Below are 21,575 nucleotides of genomic sequence, written 5' to 3'. Positions count from 1 at the left end.
TTAAAAGAATACTTTCTAACATTTATTCTGAAAGAAATGTTCAGTTAGTCCACAAATTCTAGTTTTGGAAACTAGCATTTAGAATGATACCTGGTTTGGGTTCTACAGGCGTGCATGTGGTATTCTGTACTTTTTGGCTGGTTTTCACTGACCAGCCACCACTGCAAACACTCCAGGGTTAAGCTGAACTGGACTTCATCAGGTCATGCAGTTGTGAGTAGTAGCATGTGTGAGGAGAAGAGAAGTAGCGTTAACTGGTACAGCTCTGTGAAGGTAATTTGTTAAAGCTTGTTCAAAGACAACTTCAGTTGTAGAGTATCGTGTACAATTTTTTCATGTAGAAAGAAATTACAAAGTAGGACATAACCTTTGGAGGCTGTCATGACCATGAATTCAGTTAATACATCTGTTTTTGTGTTTATCTCCCATATCCATTAACATGTTTTGTTCCTTTGCAATTTACAGCGCAGAACTCTGCAAATGCAGGTTTTGCAAACTTTGATGCATTTGGACAGTCTAGTGGCTCGAGTAATTTTGGAGGTTTCCCCACAGCAAGTCAGTCTTCTTTTCAGCCCCAAAATACAGGTAGAACTCCTAGCACTTTTGATTAATACTTAATTGAAATAATCCTTACCTTTACGTTGGAAGGTACTTAAGTTGAGTTTATTTCTTGCATCTGCCTGCTTTAATGCAATCAAGCTATCTGAAGCTCTGGGGAAACTCAAAATGAATTCCTTCTGTTTGGTGTTGATTTTTTTTTTCTTTTTTTCTTTTGTTTTTTTCTTTTTTTCCCCCTAATGCTACTCAGAAGTCTGATTTATGGTACTATGTTTGTTAGCTCTACACCTGAAATAACCATGAAAGGACTAAACCATACTGCTTTTGATAAATATTGAATTGACTCTTTAACTTGTAAGAGAAGTATTTCGGTAGATCCAAAAGCACATCACAGTACCAAAAAAAGAAGTGTGTGTCTATGTGTATGTATAACATATGCACACACTTCAGTATGTTTGACTTCACGTGTAGAGCCTATTGCTGAGATTTATTTTGCTTTCCTTTAATTTGATCATGCTTTAGAACTTCTGCTTGAGCTTACACTGGCTGTTTGTCTAGATCTTTGGCTGACTGACTTTCTTTTCCTTTTTTTCTCTTTGAGTGTGGTGTCGTTTTAAACTTTTTTTCAAATTTTCTTTCTCCCTTCTTATGTTAACTTTAACCCACACACAATTTCTGGCTGTCCAGCGTTCAGAACGCTTTCATCTAGCTGCAGTTTTGGTGAATTTACTTCAGCTTTTCCTCTCCAGGCTGTACACAGTAAGTTCCACGCAGTGGAAAACTCAGCTTGCTTCTTTTTATGCCATTGTAGTATAGCACTTTCAAATCCTACTGTTGCATATGTTTTAACTTCTTGATTATGCTATTAGAAAGTGGTGTGTTCAGTACTATGAGTGGAGTCCTCAACCAACTGTTATAAAATGTGATACACTTAATGGAACAACTCATTTAAACTTAAGTACGTGACCTGCCTAGATTTAAATTGTCTGGACACTAAAGAGATGGAAGCTTGTGGTTTCATATTTGAACTGAAATTCGGTTGTGTGGACCTAAGTTAAATTTTAAAATTGATTTATGCATCTCTGATGTCAATGAAGACTTGGTATAAAAAGAGCTGTGTTGTGTCTTCCCCCTCACGACTTTCCTGATTGGATGTAGTTAAGAAATCTGAGAACAGAGAACCAAACTATCTTTCTAAACCTTGGCATGGAATCATACTACTTCTGGAATTCTAGGCACTGTTTTTTTGCTTAGAATGATGACTAACATCTGAAATTGTTAAACATTGTACCATTAAGTAAATGCAAATAGTAGCCAGTCATTAGACACATATGACAGGAAAACGAAGCTTCTGTGTTTTGAATATTAAAGATTCAGACAAATACTTAATTTTTCTAGCAAAATATTATTGTTGAAATGACTTTAAAAGCTAATAAATAGCATAAAGTTTTTCAAGATTAAATTATGACTGTGATTTAAGCTGTTGAAGTTTGGGGTTTTTTTTTTTTTTGTCCCTCATCTGCAAACTGAAAAAAAAAAAAAAATTTCCTGATGACCCAGTGTAACTTTGAAGGAAAAGGGTCTTAAATGTGTGGGATGGGGTAGGGGAACATGTTGCCTCATGTAACCACAGAGAGGTGGGATTATTGTGCCATCAGTTACAGCTGGAGAGACTTTCTCTAGCTTTGGAGTGTTGATTATGTTTAACTTAATTTGTTACAGGTGGAAGCGCTGGATCAGTGAATGCTAACTTTGCTCACTTTGATAACTTCCCCAAGTCCTCCAGTGCTGATTTTGGAGCCTTCAATGCTTCTCAGAGCAACACAACAGCAACTGCAGCCAGTAAAGCTGCAGTGAATAAACCGAATCTCCAGTCAGCTGACAAATATGCAGCTCTTGCTAATTTAGATAATATCTTCAGCGCAGGGCAAGGTATTAAACTTTATTCTTTGACGTGCTTATTCTGCATGTGTATACTTATTACAAGGATGTCTATACATGTCAAAACAGAAACCATATTTCAGAATGTCCTTTCTTTAAGTTATCAGTAGAATTTCATGTCAGTGTACCCTTAATGTGTAAGATGTAAGACTAACATCACTCCAAAAGGATGTCATCAGAAGGCTGCTTTTTGGGAACCTACTTGCTATCAAGATGAATAACTCTTAAGTTGAAATACCTAAAAAAATTATTACTGAAATAAAGAAAATACATAAAAATATAAATATGTATTTCATATTTGTGCTAAAACCTATAGTGAAGGCTCTTGAATGGAAAGCTACAGCTGTAGCAGAGAACTGCCAGAGTAGCTTTCCTACCTCTCTGCTACAAAAAGATTTGGCTTTAGTTTGTTATAAACTAGGAGCAGTAATACTTGGATTTAGTGGATTTTAAGTTAAGGAGGAAAAAAGCCTAGTTATTCTGTAACTTTTTTCTCCTCAAATGGTGTATAAAAACTTGTGTTGGTTTGTCATGTAGAGCTTTGTTCTGAAATGGATAATTTGAGGGTATGTGTTTTATTAAATTTTCTAGTTGAAAATGATGGTAGCATTGAGTCATTATTTTCCAGGGAAACCAGAGGCTCTCTGGAGCTGCAGCATATCTATAGAAGCATCACACTTGGCTAATAGCTAATGGCTTCTTAAACATCGGTGTCTTTTTTTTTTCCCTGTATGCCCTAGTGCATATTTAATTTTTAAGTCTGAAACTTAAACCATTCATAAACTTTCATTTAGTTCTCAACATTGGTAGGGCAGAAGTGAAACCATCTTCATCACTTTTAATCTGGTTTCTTTCTAGGTGGTAGTGAGCAAGGAAGTGGATTCAGTACAGTAGTGTCAGCATCAGCAGGTCCTGCATTGTCGGCCCCAAATCAGTCAAGCGCATCTTCAGACAAGTACGCGGCTCTAGCAGAATTAGACAGCGTGTTCAGCTCCACAGCAACCTCTAGTAACGCATATACGTCCACCAGTAACGTTAGCAGGTACTTTGTTAGAAGTAGCTGACTTTCTGCATTGACTTCGGCAATATGCAGAAAAGTAGCTCAAAGTTGTTTCTCAGATCTGGTTTTACTTCTTACCTAAATGGGGAAATGTTCAGTGAGTTTAGAGGTACTACTGAAACTGCACCCTTTGTTTTAGAACACCAGCAGTACTGTCTGATAGGATATTGTAAGATAAAATTCAGAATACCTTCTGTGAGCAGAATGTTCTCTGCACCTTTCATATCATTACATGTTAGATGGTAACACTTTCCTGTACAGAGTATTTGCATGGATACTGAAAGTCATAGCGTCATCCCTGGCAAAAAAAAAAAGTCAGATACTTATAATGTAAATGGTGCCAACCACTTCTTTTTTTAGATCGTTAAAGTAATAAGTACCAAATGCCTGTTACAGCTCTGCTTGGTATTGCAAGTGCCCCGTAAGGTTCTACTTTGCAACCTTTATGCTGATGGCCTCTGTTCAATATTTTTTCTCCTGCTGTTGGTGGAGAGGACTTTTCATTACTCAGCACTGGCTATAGCCTCTGACCCTAGCAATCAGGGGCTCAATTCCTGGCATCAGTGAATTATATTGCAGTTTGCAAGCTGCACATCAGCATTCCTTTTCGATTCTTTTACATGCCAACAATAATTGTAAGTTGTATTTAATTGTTAAACAAGCAATTCTGACTTCACTGAGCGTATGAATTATTTTCAGCAATGCTTTTGGAACAGTACCTGTGGCTGCTACTGCACAGACACAGCCTGCACCTTCGAGCGTGCCTGCTCCATTTGGAGGTATGTGTTACTGACACCTCTTGTAGACTGTAAGGAAACATCTTACTAATTTTTAGTTGATAGTGCTGTACTTTGACACTAGCGATATTGAAGTTACTAAAGGATGCCAAAAAAGTACTGTTGTTATGCATTTCAAATTAAGCATTTTATTATTAATTCCTAATTTTTCATGTAATTTTAGGTATTTATGTATCTGTATAAAAGCTATATAAACTTAATGTGAGTCAGATTGGCTATTTTTAAAAGACTTTATTTAATAAAATGTTTTTAATCTTTCAGCAACACCTTCCACAAATCCATTTGTAGCTGCCCCTGTTGCCCCAGTGGCACCTTCAACAAATCCATTCCAGACCAATAGCCGAGGAGCAACAGGTTAGGAAAAAAAGCCCTGAGCATTTGACAAACTTTCTTTCAAGACTTGCATGGATTCTTTTTTTCATAGTGTGTAACTTGTTCCTTAAAGGTTTTCTGTATTATCTGTCTCTAGTCTATTTGACATGTTGTGTGTGTGCTCAATGTAGAGTACAATATTTAGGAATAGGCTGAAGAAATCAACTTTTAACTTTTTTTTTTTTGAGAGAAGTGATGTTTTTTTTTATTGGGCTGAGAACATTAGTTTCCTGCTTCTGGTCCAATCCTAGGTTTTCAAATGGTGGCCATGAAAAAAGTTAAAATGATCTCTTTAAGATCTTCTAATACTACCTCAGTTATTTGTAGTCTGTGTATTACCAGCTGGGTACCTTCCAAGACTATAACCTTGGGTTTTAAACATGCTTCATCGCAGGTTGCCCTGAAATCGGGGATCTTGAAAGCCCTGCTGTTAAGCTGGTACACTTGCTTTTTTCTTCATTTCAAAGTCCTGAAAGCTGTCAAAACTAGAGCTGGGGCTAGAACCAGGAAAGACAAGGCTTTGGGGCTTTTAGCTCCTCACCAGTCCACTTATTCAGTATGTTGGTGGTGTCCTTTATTTTTCTCTTTTGTAACAGTAAAGCATATGTTTAAATATAATCTTTACACTTATAATTTACATTAACTTTCTGGGGGAGGATTCTGTAGAATCATAATTCCATAGACAAAAACTTAATCACATTTTAAAAAAGCAAACTTTTAGTTTTATTTAAAACACTGAACATTGATTTAGATGACTGTTAGATTATGCTGATTTTCCTCTCCAAAGGCACTGCTAAATTTTGGCACTCTTATCTATTAACTGGACTTCCACAGACTTAAATCTACTGATGTATGCATGTTAACATTGAGTTGTGCTTTGCTGGAAGTTTCAGGTAGATTTAATTAAACTGATCAGGCTGAGTTAAAACTGAATTGATCAAATTCATGTCCTCTGCTAAAATGAATTCTGTTTTCAGTCCCTTTTGAGATATTATGCACTTAGACTTATTCAGCTATTTAATGCCCAAAATAGCTCTTTCCTTATTTTAATCTCATTCCTAATTGTGCTATTTCGGATCATTGTTAAGAACTTGTAGTGTCTTCAGATAATTTGAATATGGCAACTCTATCCTTCCACCTTCTAAACTACTATCCTTGGCTTGCAGAGGTTCTAACCCTTTGGCAGATATACTGATGTTACTTACTAGGTAACAGAGATAATGACTAAGTAAAGATAATACTCTGCCCGTTTCAGTGTAAGGTGTAAACTTGTAGCTTGTCCTTTTATGCTAAGCTTGCTTTCTGCATGAACTTTGCTATTTATTACACATGAGATCTGTTTTGTAGCATTTATTTCTAATGGTTTTCTTAGCTTAATCTATTGCTGGTCATGCTATGGACAAATTGTTTGGTACATATACATGTGTATATTTTTTATATATATATATATAAACTAAGAAATGACTGTTCAAGAGTGTATAAATGATTTGACATTGTCTGGTCTCTTTGTGGCTTCCATAAGGCCTCTCGGGAGCAATGCACTCTCACATATTTCCTCAGGCTCATTTTGGTAGGTGGCCACATTTGGTATCAAGTTTCTTGTGGCTAATTGTTCTTGCTTGTAAAAGCTTATTGATAGCTATCTGGTTCTCTGCACGTAGAATTTTGGATGAGTTTCTGTGTTTTAAAATGGAGTGGGTGTGGGCAGAGGGAGAGAAGAGCATACATAGGCAACCTATTAAGCAACTAAAACAAAACCATTATTGATATCCTCCATGGTCACAACATAATGCTAACAAGTTGAGTGACTCTTGAAGTTTCTACCAACAGTAGCTTGATGCCTTTTGGGATGTCCCAAGTCACTGCTCATTTTGTTGTGGTTTTGTTTGCTGTTCTAGCAAGTTTTTCTGTTGAATATCTTCTCTGTCTGTAACTTGAGAACAATGTTGGTACATTAGTTTAGTGTGTACTTTGTCAGCAGTTTATGTATGTATGTCTTGCCCTGGAATACTTTTGGGGTAAATTTTTCAGCTGATAGTAAGCTATACTCATTAATCATATTATTTTTTTTAAACAGTTGAGCTTGTGTAAAATCTAACTTGTAACGTTTCAAAAGAAAAGTCCTGTCTAATGTTTAACTAGAACAAAATGCCTGGTGTCTGTATTTGTACCAAAAAAACTTCTATACGCTGCTTCTTTCAAGAATAACTCCCAAAAGACTGAATAATGGTTTTGTTACTACATTTTTGCACTTGATATGCTCCTGTTTATTTGCTGAAGGCATGTGGAATAGCATATGAGCTGTGTGTTCTTTACTTGAAATGTCCAGCAGAGAATCAGATGAAAAGTTTGGGGTTTTTTTGTTTTGAGCCTTACCTCAACAGTAAGAGCGTTTGCAATAGGAACTTTGTGTGCAAATAATGTGCATGGTGAAAATTTCCTTTAAAGTGACATTAAGGATGGGATGAAGAGAGAGGGGATGCATGTATCCCTTAGACTTTTTTTTTGACTTGTAACTTCCTGTAATGCAGCTTGAAGTAGGAAGTTCCTTTCATGCTTTTCTCAGAAGGAGAAAACCAGAGGGGCTTATGCTGCCTGAAAGTGCTTGCTTCTGATGTGTACAGACTTTTGCAAGAAAAATTCTGGGGGAAGTATATGATAACATGGAGAACGTACAAAATAATTTCCTTTTCAGGAAGTATATCTGAATGTGCTGGATCTAGTAAATTTGAAATGATTCCATTCATTTTTGAAGTGCAAAAGTAAATTACGCACCTAGTTGGTGGTGATCCAAGCTAACAAATCAGTTCAGTGGCTGTAGAAGTTGAACCTAACTTTTCTATGGTCACTGAGGCATTAGGAGACTCTTCTTAACATGGCATTATAGTAACTTGTCTCATGAAAAAAAGTGATTTCTTACAAATAATTGAATGTTATTTTTTGCCTACCAGCAGCAACATTTGGTACTGCATCCATGAGCATGCCTGCAGGATTTGGAACTCCTGCCTCCTATAGTCTTCCTACTAGTTTTAGTGGCAACTTCCAGCAGCCCACGTTCCCAACCCAGGCAGCTTTCCCTCAACAGACTGCTTTTGCTCAGCAGCCAAACGGTAGGTCTATATGTTTTAGATAATCTTGTTTAAATCAGAAATGCGGAGAAAATGGTCTGTCTGTAAGTTAGTAATAATGGGTGTGTATTTTTTTTCTATATGAACTTGATAATAATATTGATGAGGGGTTCCCACACTCTGTTTTGGCTCTGTAGTTGAGCTTTCTGACTTGGCTGTGTACAGTGACATAACTGAAATTTTACCATATCTGATACTAAAATTTTAAGTATTCCCAGGCTTAAAGGGTTTTTATGCAAGAAGGATTGTTTTGTCTTCATTTTTGGAGTGTCTGCAGCTGATTATAACACTTTGTCTAGCTTTATAGAACACAGGCAAGAGAAAATTGGAAAGTACTTTCTCCTTAAATTTAAATGATAAAATAACATTGAAAAAAGTGCACATGTAGAAATTGGAAGTTGATTAGTTCTGGACAAAAAGCCTAGCCATATTTTTTTTTTATACTTACATTCCTGAGGGTGTTTCAGTAGGATCAATCCTCCTGATTGTGCAGTCCAAGCTTCCACTTATTTTTGTGTGGGAGCTGCAGCAAAGAACTCTTTGAAGATTGGTTACTAGTATTAATATTTTTCACTTATGTTTCCAAGGAGCAGGTTTTGCTGCATTTGGACAGGCAAAGCCTGTAGTAACTCCTTTTGGACAAGTTGCAACTGTTGGAGTATCTAGTAACCCTTTTATGGTAAGTGAGTTGTTGCATGATATTAATAGCTTCTGTATGTCTGAAGAGGTATAATCTGTAACACTTAATTTAGAGACACACAAATATTTTTTTTTTCCCTCTTTAAATAAGGGAAGGCAGCATGTGAATCTCCTAAATGTAATTCATTGTTACCATGACATGGCATTTGTAAGGCTGCTCAAATCAAAACAGAAGTACTTGTATGCTATACTCTTAGAGTAGTGTAATTTCAGAGAACCACCAAAAAAAAAAAAAGACTGCAACATAAACCAGAAATATTTCCTAACAGGTTGTTTTCTTTTTTTATATATCCTGCATTTATGATTTACAATATTGGAAAAAATCTTAAATATTTGTCTTATTTTTTTTCTTTCGTTTTCCCCCAGGCTGGTGCACCAACAGGACAATTTCCAACAGGAAGCTCATCAACCAATCCTTTCTTATAGCCTTACAGACACTTTACCCAAAAGAACTCTTATGTGGTCACATAACATCTCTGCGCCTCTTGCACTGTTGTCTTGTTTCACTGATATTAGCTTTAAACACAAAAGAAGTCTTTAAGAAGTAAAAATAAAAGCCTGCATTGTGTACCTTTAAAAAAAATTAAAAAGAAAAAAAATACACAAACCCCAGAAAATCAACCCCGCCACCAGGTAATAACGTGCAAAACAGAGGGCTGTGGTAACATCCTTGAACCTGTGAACTGGCAGGTAAAAAGTAGCGGTATCATGTATATTAAAATTGGCTAATAAGTTATTGCAGATACCACATTCATTATGCTGCAGTACTGTACATATTTTTCTTAGAAGATAGCTATTTGTGCATATCAGTATTTGTAACTTTAACACATTGTTATGTGAAAAATGTTACTGGGAAATAGATCAGCCACTTTAAGGTGCTGTTGTATCTCTTGGAATGAATGAGCTACATCATTTTAACCATTGGTATTGGAAGTCATGAAGTTAAATTGAAGGTTTGTTCATTTCTCAAAATGTTTTCCTTTCTGAAGAGCTCTTCTATTTATACATGCCTAAATCTCTAATGTTAGAGGGATACTTGTCTGCATAATAAAGCTGATCATGTTTTGCTACGGTTTGCAGGTGAAAAAAATAAATATTAGAAAAAACAATTGTGTAGCATGATTTCTGTGCAGTAACATTTTATTGTGTTAAGATGTCCATATTGTGAGTCTCATACACAGATGAGTTATCAAAAGCAATATGCTTAAAGGTGAGTTAAGCTTAAAATTTTCATATGCCTCACTTGGGTATGTTCCTTTGTGTCCTTGCGATTAAGCTTGCTGTTCCAGCTCAAGTGAAGCAACCTATCAAACAGGAAAATGTGAAGTGAACTTGGATTATTTTGACAGAATAGCTGTGTAATGAAGGACACTGGAAGCACTGAGGAGGGTAGTTTCTTGAGAAATGGTAGCTGCAAAAGACATGCAATTACGGGTAGCTAATAACAGTCTTTGAACAAGACTTAGTTGTGATCAGAACAATATGTGTATTAGTAGGCCAAGGTACCACAGATGTAATAGCACTCTTTTTATTAAAAAATTGATGTATATTAGTAAGACCTCCTGTGAAATATTCAATTCATCAATTATTTTTTTATTTACTGGAATGCTTCCTCTCAGAATATAGTTTGTAGAGGGGGACAATGTCTGGCTTGTCTAGCCTGTAGTAGTAAGAAGGTTCAAGAAGACTGTAAGTCTGCTTCAAAGTAGTTGGCGATGCAACTTGGCTTAAGTTCAAGTGTAATACTGGAACTAAGGAAATAATGTAAATATGTCATGAATACGTGAACTGCAAGCTTAAAAAAAGGTTTCTGACCAGCTGTAGAATAAAACTCTTAACAGCTTTCAAGATAATAGGAATAAATAAGATCAGATTATATCAGATGATCTTTGAGAAAAGGATGTGTAAGCCATTTGAGACAAATATGAAAATTCTTGAAGTTAAGATATTTTACTTGTAATTGACTGCCTGAATGTTAGATCTGCTTATTTCTAGGGGAGCTGCAAGACTTGACCAGTGCTTGTAAAAACACTTTTATGCCAGTGCTTTTGACTTCCATTGCCTGTCTATGGGGTGGTAGTAATTTCTGTATCTTACCTTTTTTGAAGCTTTGGAGAGCCCAAAGCAGGGGATGGGCAGCTTGTACAACATGCTGCTTATAGTGGCATTCCTCACTTAAATGTCTGGTTTTGTCCTGTTGGCATATTTAAAGTTAAAACAGACTTGAAGTCTGTCTTTTCCTTCTGATGAGGATTGCTGGATGGACTGTGGTGTATGGTTTAATTCCCAAGATTCTCTGGGAAATTGACTAAACAAATCCCTAGCAATTGAGGGTTTCCAGGATGTTAGTGATGCCCTTGCTCTCACCAGTTTTTTAGCATAGTATAAATAGAATCATAGAATGCTTTGGGTTGGAAGGGACCCTTAGAGGTCATCTAGCCCAACCCTCTGCCATGAGCAGGGACAGCTTTAACCGGATCAGGTTGCTCAGAGCCCCATCCAGCCTGACCTGGAATGTTTCCAGGGATGGGGCCTCCACTACCTCTCTGGGCAACCCGTTCCAGTGCTTCACCACCCTCAGTGTAAAAAATTTCTTCCCTGTATCCAGTCTAATCTACCCTCTTTAGTTTAAAACCATTACTCCTTGTCTTGTCACAACAGGCCTTGGTAAAAAGATTGCCCTCATCCTTCCTGTAGGCCCCCTTTAAGTCGCGAAAGGCCGCAATAAGGTCTCCCCGCAGCCTTCTCTTCTCCAGGCTGAACAACCCCAACTCTCTCAGCCTGGCCTCTTAGGAGAGGTGCTCCAGCCCTCGGATCATTTTTGCGGCCCTCCTCTGGACCCGCTCCAGCAGGTCCATGTCCTCTTGTGCTGAGGGCCCCAGAGCTGGACGCAGTGCTCCACGTGAGGTCTCACCAGAGCAGAGCAGAGGGGCAGAATCCCCTCCCTCGACCTGCTGGCCACGCTTCTTTTGATGCAGCCCAGGATATGGTTGGCTTTCTGGGCTGCAAGCGCACATTGTTGGCTCATGTCCAGCTTTTCATCTGCTAGTACCCCCAAGTCCTTCTCCGCAGGGCTGCTCTCAATCCCTTCATCCCCCAGCCTGTACTGATATTGATAAATAGCTGTAGGTCTCCCCTGTTGTTGACCTTACCTGTTTTGGGATAGTAACACATAAATGCAGTAGAGAGTGGGGAACTGCAAGGGTTCAGAAGGACTTGTGGAATGCTTAAATATGCTTACTGCAGGGAACTGGACCAAATGTTTCATCAATGAGATGAGGAACAATCTTGCAGAAGAGGAACAATCCTGTGCTCCCTTCACCTAAACTGATGTAAATTAAGCTTTGTGCAAGGGCTAATGATATCAGCATCTGTTGAAATTGTTGTTCTGATCCAAAAGAAGCTGATTACTGCTAAGAGATACTGAAATTAATTTAAGTATGCAACACATCTAGTTTTAGATTATGCTCCAGAAATAGTGGAATACCTTACTTTTCATAACTAGCTTGTATGCAGATAAAAGGTTGGCAACTCTTACTATACACAACCACATCTGTTCAATGTATGTTTGCTAATTTTAAGTTTGTCAAACTACAGACAAGTGGCTGAAGATCTTGTACTGTTTTGAGTCGTCTTTATATTGAGCAGAAACTGATGCCATAGTTGTTTTGTTGATTAGATTTCTAAAATAGCTATATTTACAAAATGAATTATTCACCCATTATTATAAATGTTCTTAGAAATCCTGCAGTTTGTTCATGCAATTACTCATGCAGCTAGCATAGTTCCCAAAAAGCTATACTTCCACTAGCTTTTCAGTATCCTCTTCTGCTTTAGCATTAAAGCACTTTACTTGAAAACTTTAGCCCTCTTGCACAGAAATTAATTTGGAGACCTTCTAGATTAATACTTTTATTCCTAATATGTCAGCTGTTGTGTGTGTATGAAGATGCTCTAAGAGGTACATCCTGAATTCCACAAGGCAGATGTGATGCCCAGTTTCTGCAGTTCGAAGTTATTTAATGGCTGCAAACTCCCAAGCACAGTGTTCAAACAAATGCTGAGGTAAGAAATTCATTTGGAAAGGACCAAATTTAGTTGGAACTCCTGAAAGAAAACTATGTAAGTATTCTGCTTTCTTGAAGGGAAAGCTACCCTGGGGCATAAAGGCAAGCTTAAGCAGCTTTTAAAAGTATGTTTTTAAAGGAATTAATGATTTTTACTTTCTTGAGAGCTGAATTGGGGGAAACATTAGTTACTTCTGACTCGGCAAATCTGTAAGTTGTGGTAAAGAAAGACAATGGAATTTGCTGCTGTCTGATAAAGTTGATTCCAAAGTGGACATTATTGAACACAGTTGAAAGAACATTCCCTAATTTGCTTTAGTTATATCTAAACTTTAAGTGGTGTTATTTAAGTAAGACTGCCTCGTATAGAAATTGAAGTGTCTCCCTATGGCTTAAAAATAAGTTGGTTTAGGAGGTTTTTTGCTTCCAAAGATAAGTGTGTGGGGGTCATGGCAGTTGTCAGACATAATTAATGTATATGCTTATCAAGACAGACACTCAAAAGGAAGGTTATTGTGTTGTATTTGTACATCTTCAACAAATTCACAGTACAGCTGTCGCTGCATCAGTAGCAGTTTATCTGTATATAATGCCATATTTTCCTTATAGTCCTGTAACTTCAGGTTTCCGAGGAGTGCATTGTCTGTGTGGAATCCAAAATGACTGCATTTGGCCATTCGTAAACTAAAGTGACAGTATTGCTATGCTATATAGCACTGTAGTAATCCACCTTTGAACATAGTGTCTTCTGGAAAAAAAGGGTTTCTTGCTGTTTGTTAACTTGCTTTAAAAATGCATGTCACAACTTCCAGTTGAAGAAGTCTTAAGTTTTCAAAAGGTTTCTGTGGGACGCTTTCCAACAGATCATCGTGCTGCTATGGGGCAGCTGTTTCCTTAGATTTGCTGGTGTTGTGGTTTAACCCCAGTTGGCAACCAAGCACCACACAGCTGCTCGCTCACTCCCCCCTGGTGGGATGGGGGAGAGAATCGGAAGGGTAAAAGCGAGAAAACTCATTTTAAAAGACAGTTTAATAGGTAAAGCAAAAGCCATGCATGCAAGCGAAGGAAGCAAAACAAGGAATTAATTTGCTGCTTCCCACTGGTAGGCGGGTGTTCAGCCATCTCCAGGAAAGCAGGGCTCCATCATGCGTAGCGGTTACTTGGGAAGACAAACACCATCGCTCCAAATGTCCCCTCCTTCCTTCCTTCCTTCCTTCCTTCATCCCCAAGCTTTATATGCTGAGCATGATGTCATATGGTATGGAATATCCCTCTGGTCAACTGGGGTCAGCTGTCCCAGCTGTGTCCCCTCCCACCTTCTTGTGCACCCCCAGCCCACTCACTGGTGGGGTGAGAAGCAGAAAAGGCCTTGACCCTGTGTAAGCACTGCTCAGCAGGAACTAAAACATCCCCGTATTATCAACGCTGTTTTCAGAACAAATCCAAACCATAGCCCCATACTAGCTACTAGGAAGAAAATTAACTCTATCCCAGCCAAAACCAGCACACCTAGGAATGTTTGAAGGTCTTATGGCCTATGACTAAATTGCCTTTCATTGAAATACTCAGTAGAAGTGGAAGTCCAAAGGTTGTGTTCTATAAGCTCTTCTGTTGTGAGGTTCAGGCATCCGTATGCAGTTGCTTGTGCATATTGAGCATTAATAGAAGTTTTGTTGTCAGATACCAAAGTTGATTTGAAATAAAAGATTGTTTGAGGATTGTTTGGTATTAGAACTACTGGTAAAGAAATAGGCAAAATGCATCATCCTGATGACAAAGCTCTTTATGCTGTAGGCTTATAAACAGCCTGTTTCACCATTGGCCAGTTTGACTTGATTGACCATTATGTTCCTCCTAATTCATTGTCCAGATAATGCAGCCTTCTGCACTTGCTTGCAGCCGTTCTTTTTGTCTCCTTTGTTACTGACCAATGCTTTCACCAGCCACACTGGTATTTCTGCATTTGATGGAGATAATGGTGTACATGCTTCTGATCAGGAAAATTCCAGCTATGAATGTAAAGTAGCTGCCATAAATGAGAAACTGGAAAATGGAGGTGGGGAAGAAGGAGGGAGGGAGAGTCAAAAACTGCTTTTGCTGTTAGGCAATAAGGGGTGTCCCTCCACTGCTGCCTTCCCTTCCCTATCACCCATGCCCCAAGCTGATCCCATCTTGAAAGGATTCAAGAATTTTGGCTGCTTGACTTCATACTGTAGGAAGTCTGCAGTCCTAAAAGGAGGGGGAGAGAACACTCTGTTAAGTGCTTCCTTTCCCCACCTCAATAAGGCAGGAGGACAGCTGCCCTGCACTTTCTGGTTCTTCTCTGAAAAGATGAAAGCAAGAGACTTGGACCTCATTCAGTATGTAAATTTAAACTTTAGACACTCCATGGGGAATCGTATTTTCAGCATTACAGTAACTTAAAAATGCATCCAATGAAACTATGTAACTCAGAATTACTCTAGTAATAGACCCATAGATTGCCTTTCAGCTTGCTTCCTGCTTCTGTTTAGGGTATTTTAACAATAAACTTGTGAATAGCAAGCCTTTAAATAAAAAAATCCGTGAGTAATAGGTGGTAGTCTTTCCCTTCTGCTCCATGAAGATATTAAAATTATTGCAGAAATGCGAAATTAGCAGGACTAGAAGACAAGTAGGTTGTAGTAGCTACTGCCAGTTCACTTTAAACAAACCTGTTTTTCACATAACTGTCCTAAGCTAGCCCATTACCTAGTATCTTTCCAAAGGCTAATCTTGGAGTAGAACCCTCTTTTGGAGGAGAGTAGGGGAACTGAGTAGTGTAGCTTACCTGGGTGCTGATATCCAGTCCCAGACCTTTTGAATCTACTACAACAACAGTTAAAATTGTCTGAATCACCAGTGCAACAAAGTTGTTGAAGCCAAACATCAAAGCATAACGCTCCATGCTTAGATTGACAGCAATTTGAAACCTGAAAATGAATCTACAGGTTAACTAAACTATGGAGAATGTGGACTTGCAATTCACTTATGGGAGGAAGTTTGGGAACAATTTAAAGTGCACATTGGATTCTTCATAGGATAAAGCCTCTTCGATCTTGGCTATTAAGCTTTAACATCTTCATTTTGGCAGAAGTCCCTTGTTTTTCTGGCTTTGGCACTTTTGTACATTTTACTTATTTTAGTGGGTATTTTTGCTAAATAAAGACCTGTGTTATGTTCATTTGATCATTTAAAGAGTACTTGTACATAGATCATTGAACAGCTATAAATGCAGAATAAGGTAGTTTCTGACTTGGAGTAACCTGTTGTAATGTTTGGGTCATATAATTTTAAGCATAGTTTTATATCAGTGAGAAATATGTGCTGCTGTCATGACCTACTTAAAATCTTATTTCTAGGGACACTTTCAGTAAAACTTTGATAAATCTAAAAATGTGACACTTACTGATTTAAATCAATTTAATTAGAACAGTTGTGTATTATACTTACGTTGCTATTGTTATAAGAAGCATATAGCATGCTTTAAACACAAGGTAACCAGCATAACATGCCCAGATGTTGTCAGTAAAGTGCATGAGAAACAGAGAACCAGCATCCATTGCAGAGAAAATTCCCAAAGCCAGTTCTCCAGAAAGATCCCAGTTTACTTTGACATACCCAACTGCCATGGATGTTGCTGAACCTAAAAAATGTAAAAATAATAATTAAAACTCTAAAACATTATCATCATTCCAGAGCCATTGCATAACTGTGTAAATGGATCATGCCAGGAGCTCTTGACACTGTTACAGCCACAATGGGCTTTGATAATGGTGTGGCTTATATTTTCCATTAGTGATGTGGGAGTCTTCTGTTTGTTTGGGTTTTTTTTCCTTGTTTACAGAGCCTTTACAGACTGAAGTACTCCTAGAAAATGCGTCATGCCTAAGGCTGGAGGCAGCAGTGTACAGTCTATTGTTGTTACTCCACTTTTTAAGTGTGAGCAAAAAGGAGAACAATCCCAACAAGAATTTTCTGCCAAAATATGCATAATGGAGTTTAATTGCTTCATGTAAAGATCATTATGAAATGAAAATCTGTTGCGCTCCTTCATGCTTTGGGTTTTTTTATGCAAGCATTTTTTCAGTTTCTGGTAAAAAAAATCTTATGAACTGCATTTGTCAATACTTCACATGTTCCCTGTAGAAATGTGAGATAAAACTCCTGATATGATGGAGGAGACACGGCTGTGCAAAAGTGAGCTTAAAAATGAGTCTCCATTGGTACTGCACAGCTATTTAAATGAAGAAGTTGCACTTTACCTGTATGCCTTCTGTTCTGTGGCCAAAGAGGAATGCCATTTGGATGGACCAAGTAAGCATAATAAGAATCAGAGTGGCTGAGGTTGGGAGAGACTGCTGGAGATCACCTAGCCCTGCTAAAAGCAGGGTCAACTAGAGAAAGCTGCTTAGGATGGTGTCCAGATTTTGAACATCTCCAGGGATGGAGAGTCCACACCTCTGGCCAAACTGTTCCAGTGTTAAATCACCTTTACAATAAAAATGTTCTTGTATGTTTAAGTGGAATTTTGTTTAAATTTGTGCCCCTTGCCTCTTGTCCTGTCACTGGGCACCACTGGGAAGAGTCTGGCTCCATCCTGTTTGCTCCTCCCCTTCAAGTATTTATGCACATTAATAAGATCCCTTGTTTTATCAAGGCTAAACAATTACAATGTCCTCAGCCTCTCCTTGTATGTCACATCCAGAGGCAATCTCATTGATCAGGATACAGATGCAGTCAGAGTATTTGTTCAGGAGCACTCATCCTGAAATGATCTTTAATCCACTGTCTAAACAGACCATCTAGAGCAGTGTATCTGTTAATATGCTTTTTTTTTTTTTTTTTTTTTTTAATTTTTAAACTACCAAGCTTAAGGTGTATTTGAGGGAGGAATAGGCAAGGTGTCATTGCACAGGGTTTTTGAATTGCTTACTTGGCATTAAAATCATGGTCTAAACAGAGCTGTAAACTTAAATGCTTAAAACACTTTGGTGGAATGAGGCTCCTCTAAGAAGCAAAAGCTTATATCTATATATTTTTTTAAGATTATTTTTGAAGACCCTACTGATAAAGTTGTACAGTAAAAATACGCTTTGCACACTATTTGTTTGGGTGTTATATATTGGAGGCTGTTGCTGTTGACCTTGGCCCTCATAGGAAATAAACAGAAAGGCATCAAAGATGTGGCTGAAGAATGCCATCAGCATAGGGTGGGTTGGAAGTAGTTGTTAATTGATCTTACCTAAAAAAGTTGCTATTGCTTCAACAGCTCCATTGTACACTGCAGAGCTGTGAGAGGGGGCTCTGAAGTCCCACAGCACTTGGATATAATTCAGAACCTGGTTAAAGCCTGCCGTAGCCAGAGCCCACCACAGGGACCAGTAGAGAAGTTTCCTAGAGCTGTAGCAATCCCTCAGGTCCTTGCTCAGCTGCACCAGTACGCTGAGCGCATGATGCTGGGGCTTGGCATCATCAGCCTGCTGCTCAGGTGTTGGTCCCCTGTCAGCAGATACGGAGCCCTTGTCCTCTTGGCAGCTTGGTGGCCTGTCGGAGCTGACTGTGGCCGCAACTTTATCCGGTCCTGGGAGGGTTTCTGAGGCATCTTTCCTGTGGAAGAACATACTCTTTTGAGGCATTGGGAGGAAAAACGAACACACGAATGCCAGGGACACGGAAGCCAAAGTAATGGCGTGAAGGTGAAAGTAGGATACATCTGCTAAGGAAACCAGCAACTGTCCCAGCACGGCGGCAACAGTGGCTGCAACGAGAGTGATACTTCTGCAATAGCTCGTCACTCTCTGATAGTGATCGGTGCTGACGACACTGTAGATGTAGGCGTAATAGGCAACCTCGGTGGCTGTCACCATCCCGTAGAAGAATTCCACCACCTGCATGGCCACCACTCCATGTGCGAAGAGGAGCAAGAGCCATGTGATGATGAAGCTGATGCCCTGGAGGAGGAGGACGGGCTTGTAGCGCACATAGTCTGTAATCAGGAAGACTGGGAAAAGGAGTGCGAGGTAGGAGTATGTCCAAACCGGGAAAATCTGGCTGGTAACCTTGAAAAGAAGAGGAGGAAATATTTTTTAAAAAAATACATTTAAAAGGTTGGTTTTGAAGCTTTTTGATGTTGGTATTGAAAGAATGTTTTTGCAGTGACAGGAAACATTGAATTGCATGGATTGTACAGACTTAAACTGCCTTAAATTACAAAATTGTAAATCTATTCCTTAAGAGGCAAAGTGTGATGCTAGGTTCCACTATATATACAGGTAGATTGGCTTAAAAAATAGTTCTAGTAAAGGCCTATGGAGAAGACAGATTTTGATGTACAGCTGTTCAAAGTAGTTATAACAGCATTTGTGTCAGAGGAAAGTCTGTCTAGCAACAAATCCTATTCTCCACAGTAGCTGAAAATGAATGCCTATTTAATTTTAACTTTTACGTGAGTCAGTGTATACCTTTGGTCACCTCTCTCTTTTGTTAGAATTAGAAAAAAAATATATGTGCCTCTTATGATGTGGGTAACTGGAACTGCACATAGTGAGTATGTAGCTGTTACTATGCTATCTTCACCTTCTATGTTTTCTTCAAATTTAATGTGTAAGAAGTAAGCAAGCCTTTGATGGAACAGTATTTTGGTGAGTTTCAGTTGGTGTTCAATGCATAGGTGCTCTGAAAGGAAATTCTTTCTCTTTTTCTAAAACTGATCTGCATTCAGGTTGGAAGGTGCTGTTTACTGTCACCACTAAAGCTCGGTGCTTGCCCAGGCGGCTTGACTACAGCTACAGCAGGGGTATCCCCTTTTAGACAGTCATAGAAAAAGTTCACTTTGTGGTGTGCAAGTTGCCTGTTTTGAGGAGATCTTATCTAGTAACTGCTGGCCCTGCTGGGGTATCCGTTCATGATCACTACTTCTCTGCTTAAGCTATTAGACTAGAAAGGAACTGTTTCAAGTGCTGGAGGAAAAATAGTAGCTGGTTACATTTTTACTTCTGAACTGGTACTGGAGTGAGTTGCATTGTGAGCGGCAGGTTCACTATATCCTTCTGGGTGACTAGTTTTATTTCTCTGAACTTTTAGAATTTTTAAGCGTTTGACTGAAACTTGTGGAATTAGCTCACCAGGGGTGAGTTTGGCTGAAAGAGATAGTATCTATACTACACTTATTTTTGAGTTAAGGATTCTAGCTGAAATCAGAATTAAGGCATCCTATCATGCTATTTGTGTATTTCATGTAAGAGAGAAAATTTCTCTTTGTGGTTAAAAAAAAAGGGGGGGGTGGGGGGGTGGGGGGTGGGACAGGACCCCCAACAACCCAAAGCACAAATACCTTTTTTCAGAAGAAAGCTAGCAGATTCTGCCTTAACATTTGCTATTGCACATCACACATGACTGTTCTTCATATTAGCTGTAGGTGGGTGTACCAAGCTTGTGTTTTCTAATTATACCATCAGCTCCATGACTCAGCCACTTGTTAACTATGTCCCCTTTTGTTGGGCAGTGTACTCCTGAAGCAGCCAGTGCTGAACAGAAGAGCAAAGCAAGGAAGCTTGCAGTGCATGCTTTTGTCAAAAAAAATTGGTTTTGTATATGAATCTGACCTCCAGAAGGTAATGAATACATAAAACAATTTTGTAATGTACATAATAATCTATCAGCTCATAAGGGGAAGTCTGCTTGGTTTTCTTATGATTTGTAATCACTACATCACTGTCAGTGTAATCAATTCCACAATAAGTATAAATAAACCTTAGTGTTGCTCCTCCTCTGGGGTTCTAGGTAGGGAGAGGAACTAGCTGACCTGATTTTAGTGAAAGTACCTGTTTCTTAAACAACCACCAAAGTGGTTTCAAAGTGCTAATAATGTAGGGACTTTAAAGTTTTGATCTTCTGCAAAAGAGGTGAGCCATTACTCTTTTCCAGAAGTATCCTAAATATGAGTCTCTAGATAAAATATACCTGTATTATTGAACACCTTATCTCCCCTTCAGTTATTGCTGTAAGACTTAAAGCATTAAGCATTTTAGTTATTACTTAAAAGAATAGTTACATACTTCTTCAATCGTTAGGTTTTTGTCTGGTCCGGTTAGATAAGGAGTGAGAAAAGCTTCTGATGGCCTCATTGTGGAGAAAAACCCATTTGCACAGATGATCAGCGTGGGATAAATCCAGCTGCGGCCTATGGCTTCCTTCCAGCAATCCATAGTCTACCTAAAAAAAAAAAGGTAGTGAAGAAATGAGCACTCCAGGAATTTATAAAGATGCTCTTCACAGTTGGTAAGAAATTTGTTTGTAAATTTACTTTTTAACTAACCCTACTTCAGCTAATGTTTCTTCCACTGAACCTGCCAGTGATCATAGGTGCAGCTTGTAAATTAACAACTTGGATCAAGGGGCATTGGTGGTGGTAAATTCCAGTCTCTGTATTGGCTGTCAAAGGTTGTTCTTAATGATGTACTTAGAACTGATTGGATGTATCGTAATGGAAGAATAATTCCACTATAGTCTCATTTCCGATTAAATGAGCGGGCAAACTGTGAGATTAAAGCTCATTCTCAGCGTGCTTAAGGAGGCTTTTTTCTGTTGATTTGCAGCCTGAGAACCAGGTGGAACAATAGAAGTGCAAGGCTTTTTGCAGACAATAAAAGCCACCAGCCAGCTCACAACCCATTGTGAGATTGGTTTCTTCAAGATACTTTAATACTCATCATATTTCTTGCACTCCAGTCATCTGAGTGGGTAAATAATGATGCAGAAACTATCTGCTCATGGTACCTGCTCAGATTTAGAAAAGAGGAATCTTGACTTCACTTTTGAAAGTGATCAAAAGGAAAAGAATGGGACTTGTTTCTTCGCTGTAGTTGGCAGCAAAAAGAAGTCTAAAGAGATTTGGGGTTTTAAAGCTTATTTTAGCTGTTTTGCTTTAGAA

The 21,575-nt window shown here is 38.5% G+C and overlaps 2 protein-coding genes across 5 annotated transcripts in view; one reads left to right on the top strand and one right to left on the bottom strand.

Moving 5' to 3' along the window:
• AGFG1 (ArfGAP with FG repeats 1) overlaps positions 1-9,656 on the top strand; it is a 38,141-nt gene extending 28,485 nt beyond the window's left edge. Inside the window, exons 6-14 of one of the 4 annotated variants that reach the window (XM_075716274.1) lie at positions 466-585; positions 1,246-1,317; positions 2,281-2,490; positions 3,358-3,541; positions 4,259-4,338; positions 4,618-4,710; positions 7,680-7,838; positions 8,450-8,535; positions 8,922-9,656. In XM_075716274.1, coding sequence (XP_075572389.1) covers positions 466-585; positions 1,246-1,317; positions 2,281-2,490; positions 3,358-3,541; positions 4,259-4,338; positions 4,618-4,710; positions 7,680-7,838; positions 8,450-8,535; positions 8,922-8,981 — 1,064 coding nt within the window. In that variant the 3' untranslated portion in view covers positions 8,982-9,656. Of the gene's footprint in view, positions 1-465; positions 586-1,245; positions 1,318-2,280; positions 2,491-3,357; positions 3,542-4,258; positions 4,339-4,617; positions 4,711-7,679; positions 7,839-8,443; positions 8,536-8,921 lie in introns of all 4 variants that reach the window. The other 3 variants (XM_075716276.1, XM_075716275.1, XM_075716277.1) reach the window with 3 other exon arrangements.
• Positions 9,657-14,542: 4,886 nt separating this feature from the next.
• LOC104025208 (thiamine transporter 2) lies at positions 14,543-20,850 on the bottom strand. Its single transcript, XM_075716874.1, has 5 exons — positions 20,701-20,850; positions 17,886-18,702; positions 16,094-16,286; positions 15,432-15,573; positions 14,543-14,665 (listed from the first exon to the last, which is right to left on the bottom strand). Exons 1-5 carry the CDS (start codon positions 20,848-20,850, stop codon positions 14,543-14,545), a joined length of 1,425 nt encoding a protein of 474 aa, XP_075572989.1.
• Positions 20,851-21,575: the final 725 nt, after the last annotated feature.

Source organism: Pelecanus crispus, chromosome 9 (assembly GCF_030463565.1).
Source record: "Pelecanus crispus isolate bPelCri1 chromosome 9, bPelCri1.pri, whole genome shotgun sequence".
NCBI classification, from domain to species: Eukaryota; Metazoa; Chordata; class Aves; order Pelecaniformes; family Pelecanidae; genus Pelecanus; species Pelecanus crispus.
The sequence above is the reverse complement of the archived record's forward strand: the minus strand, read 5'-3'. Positions and strand labels throughout refer to the sequence as shown.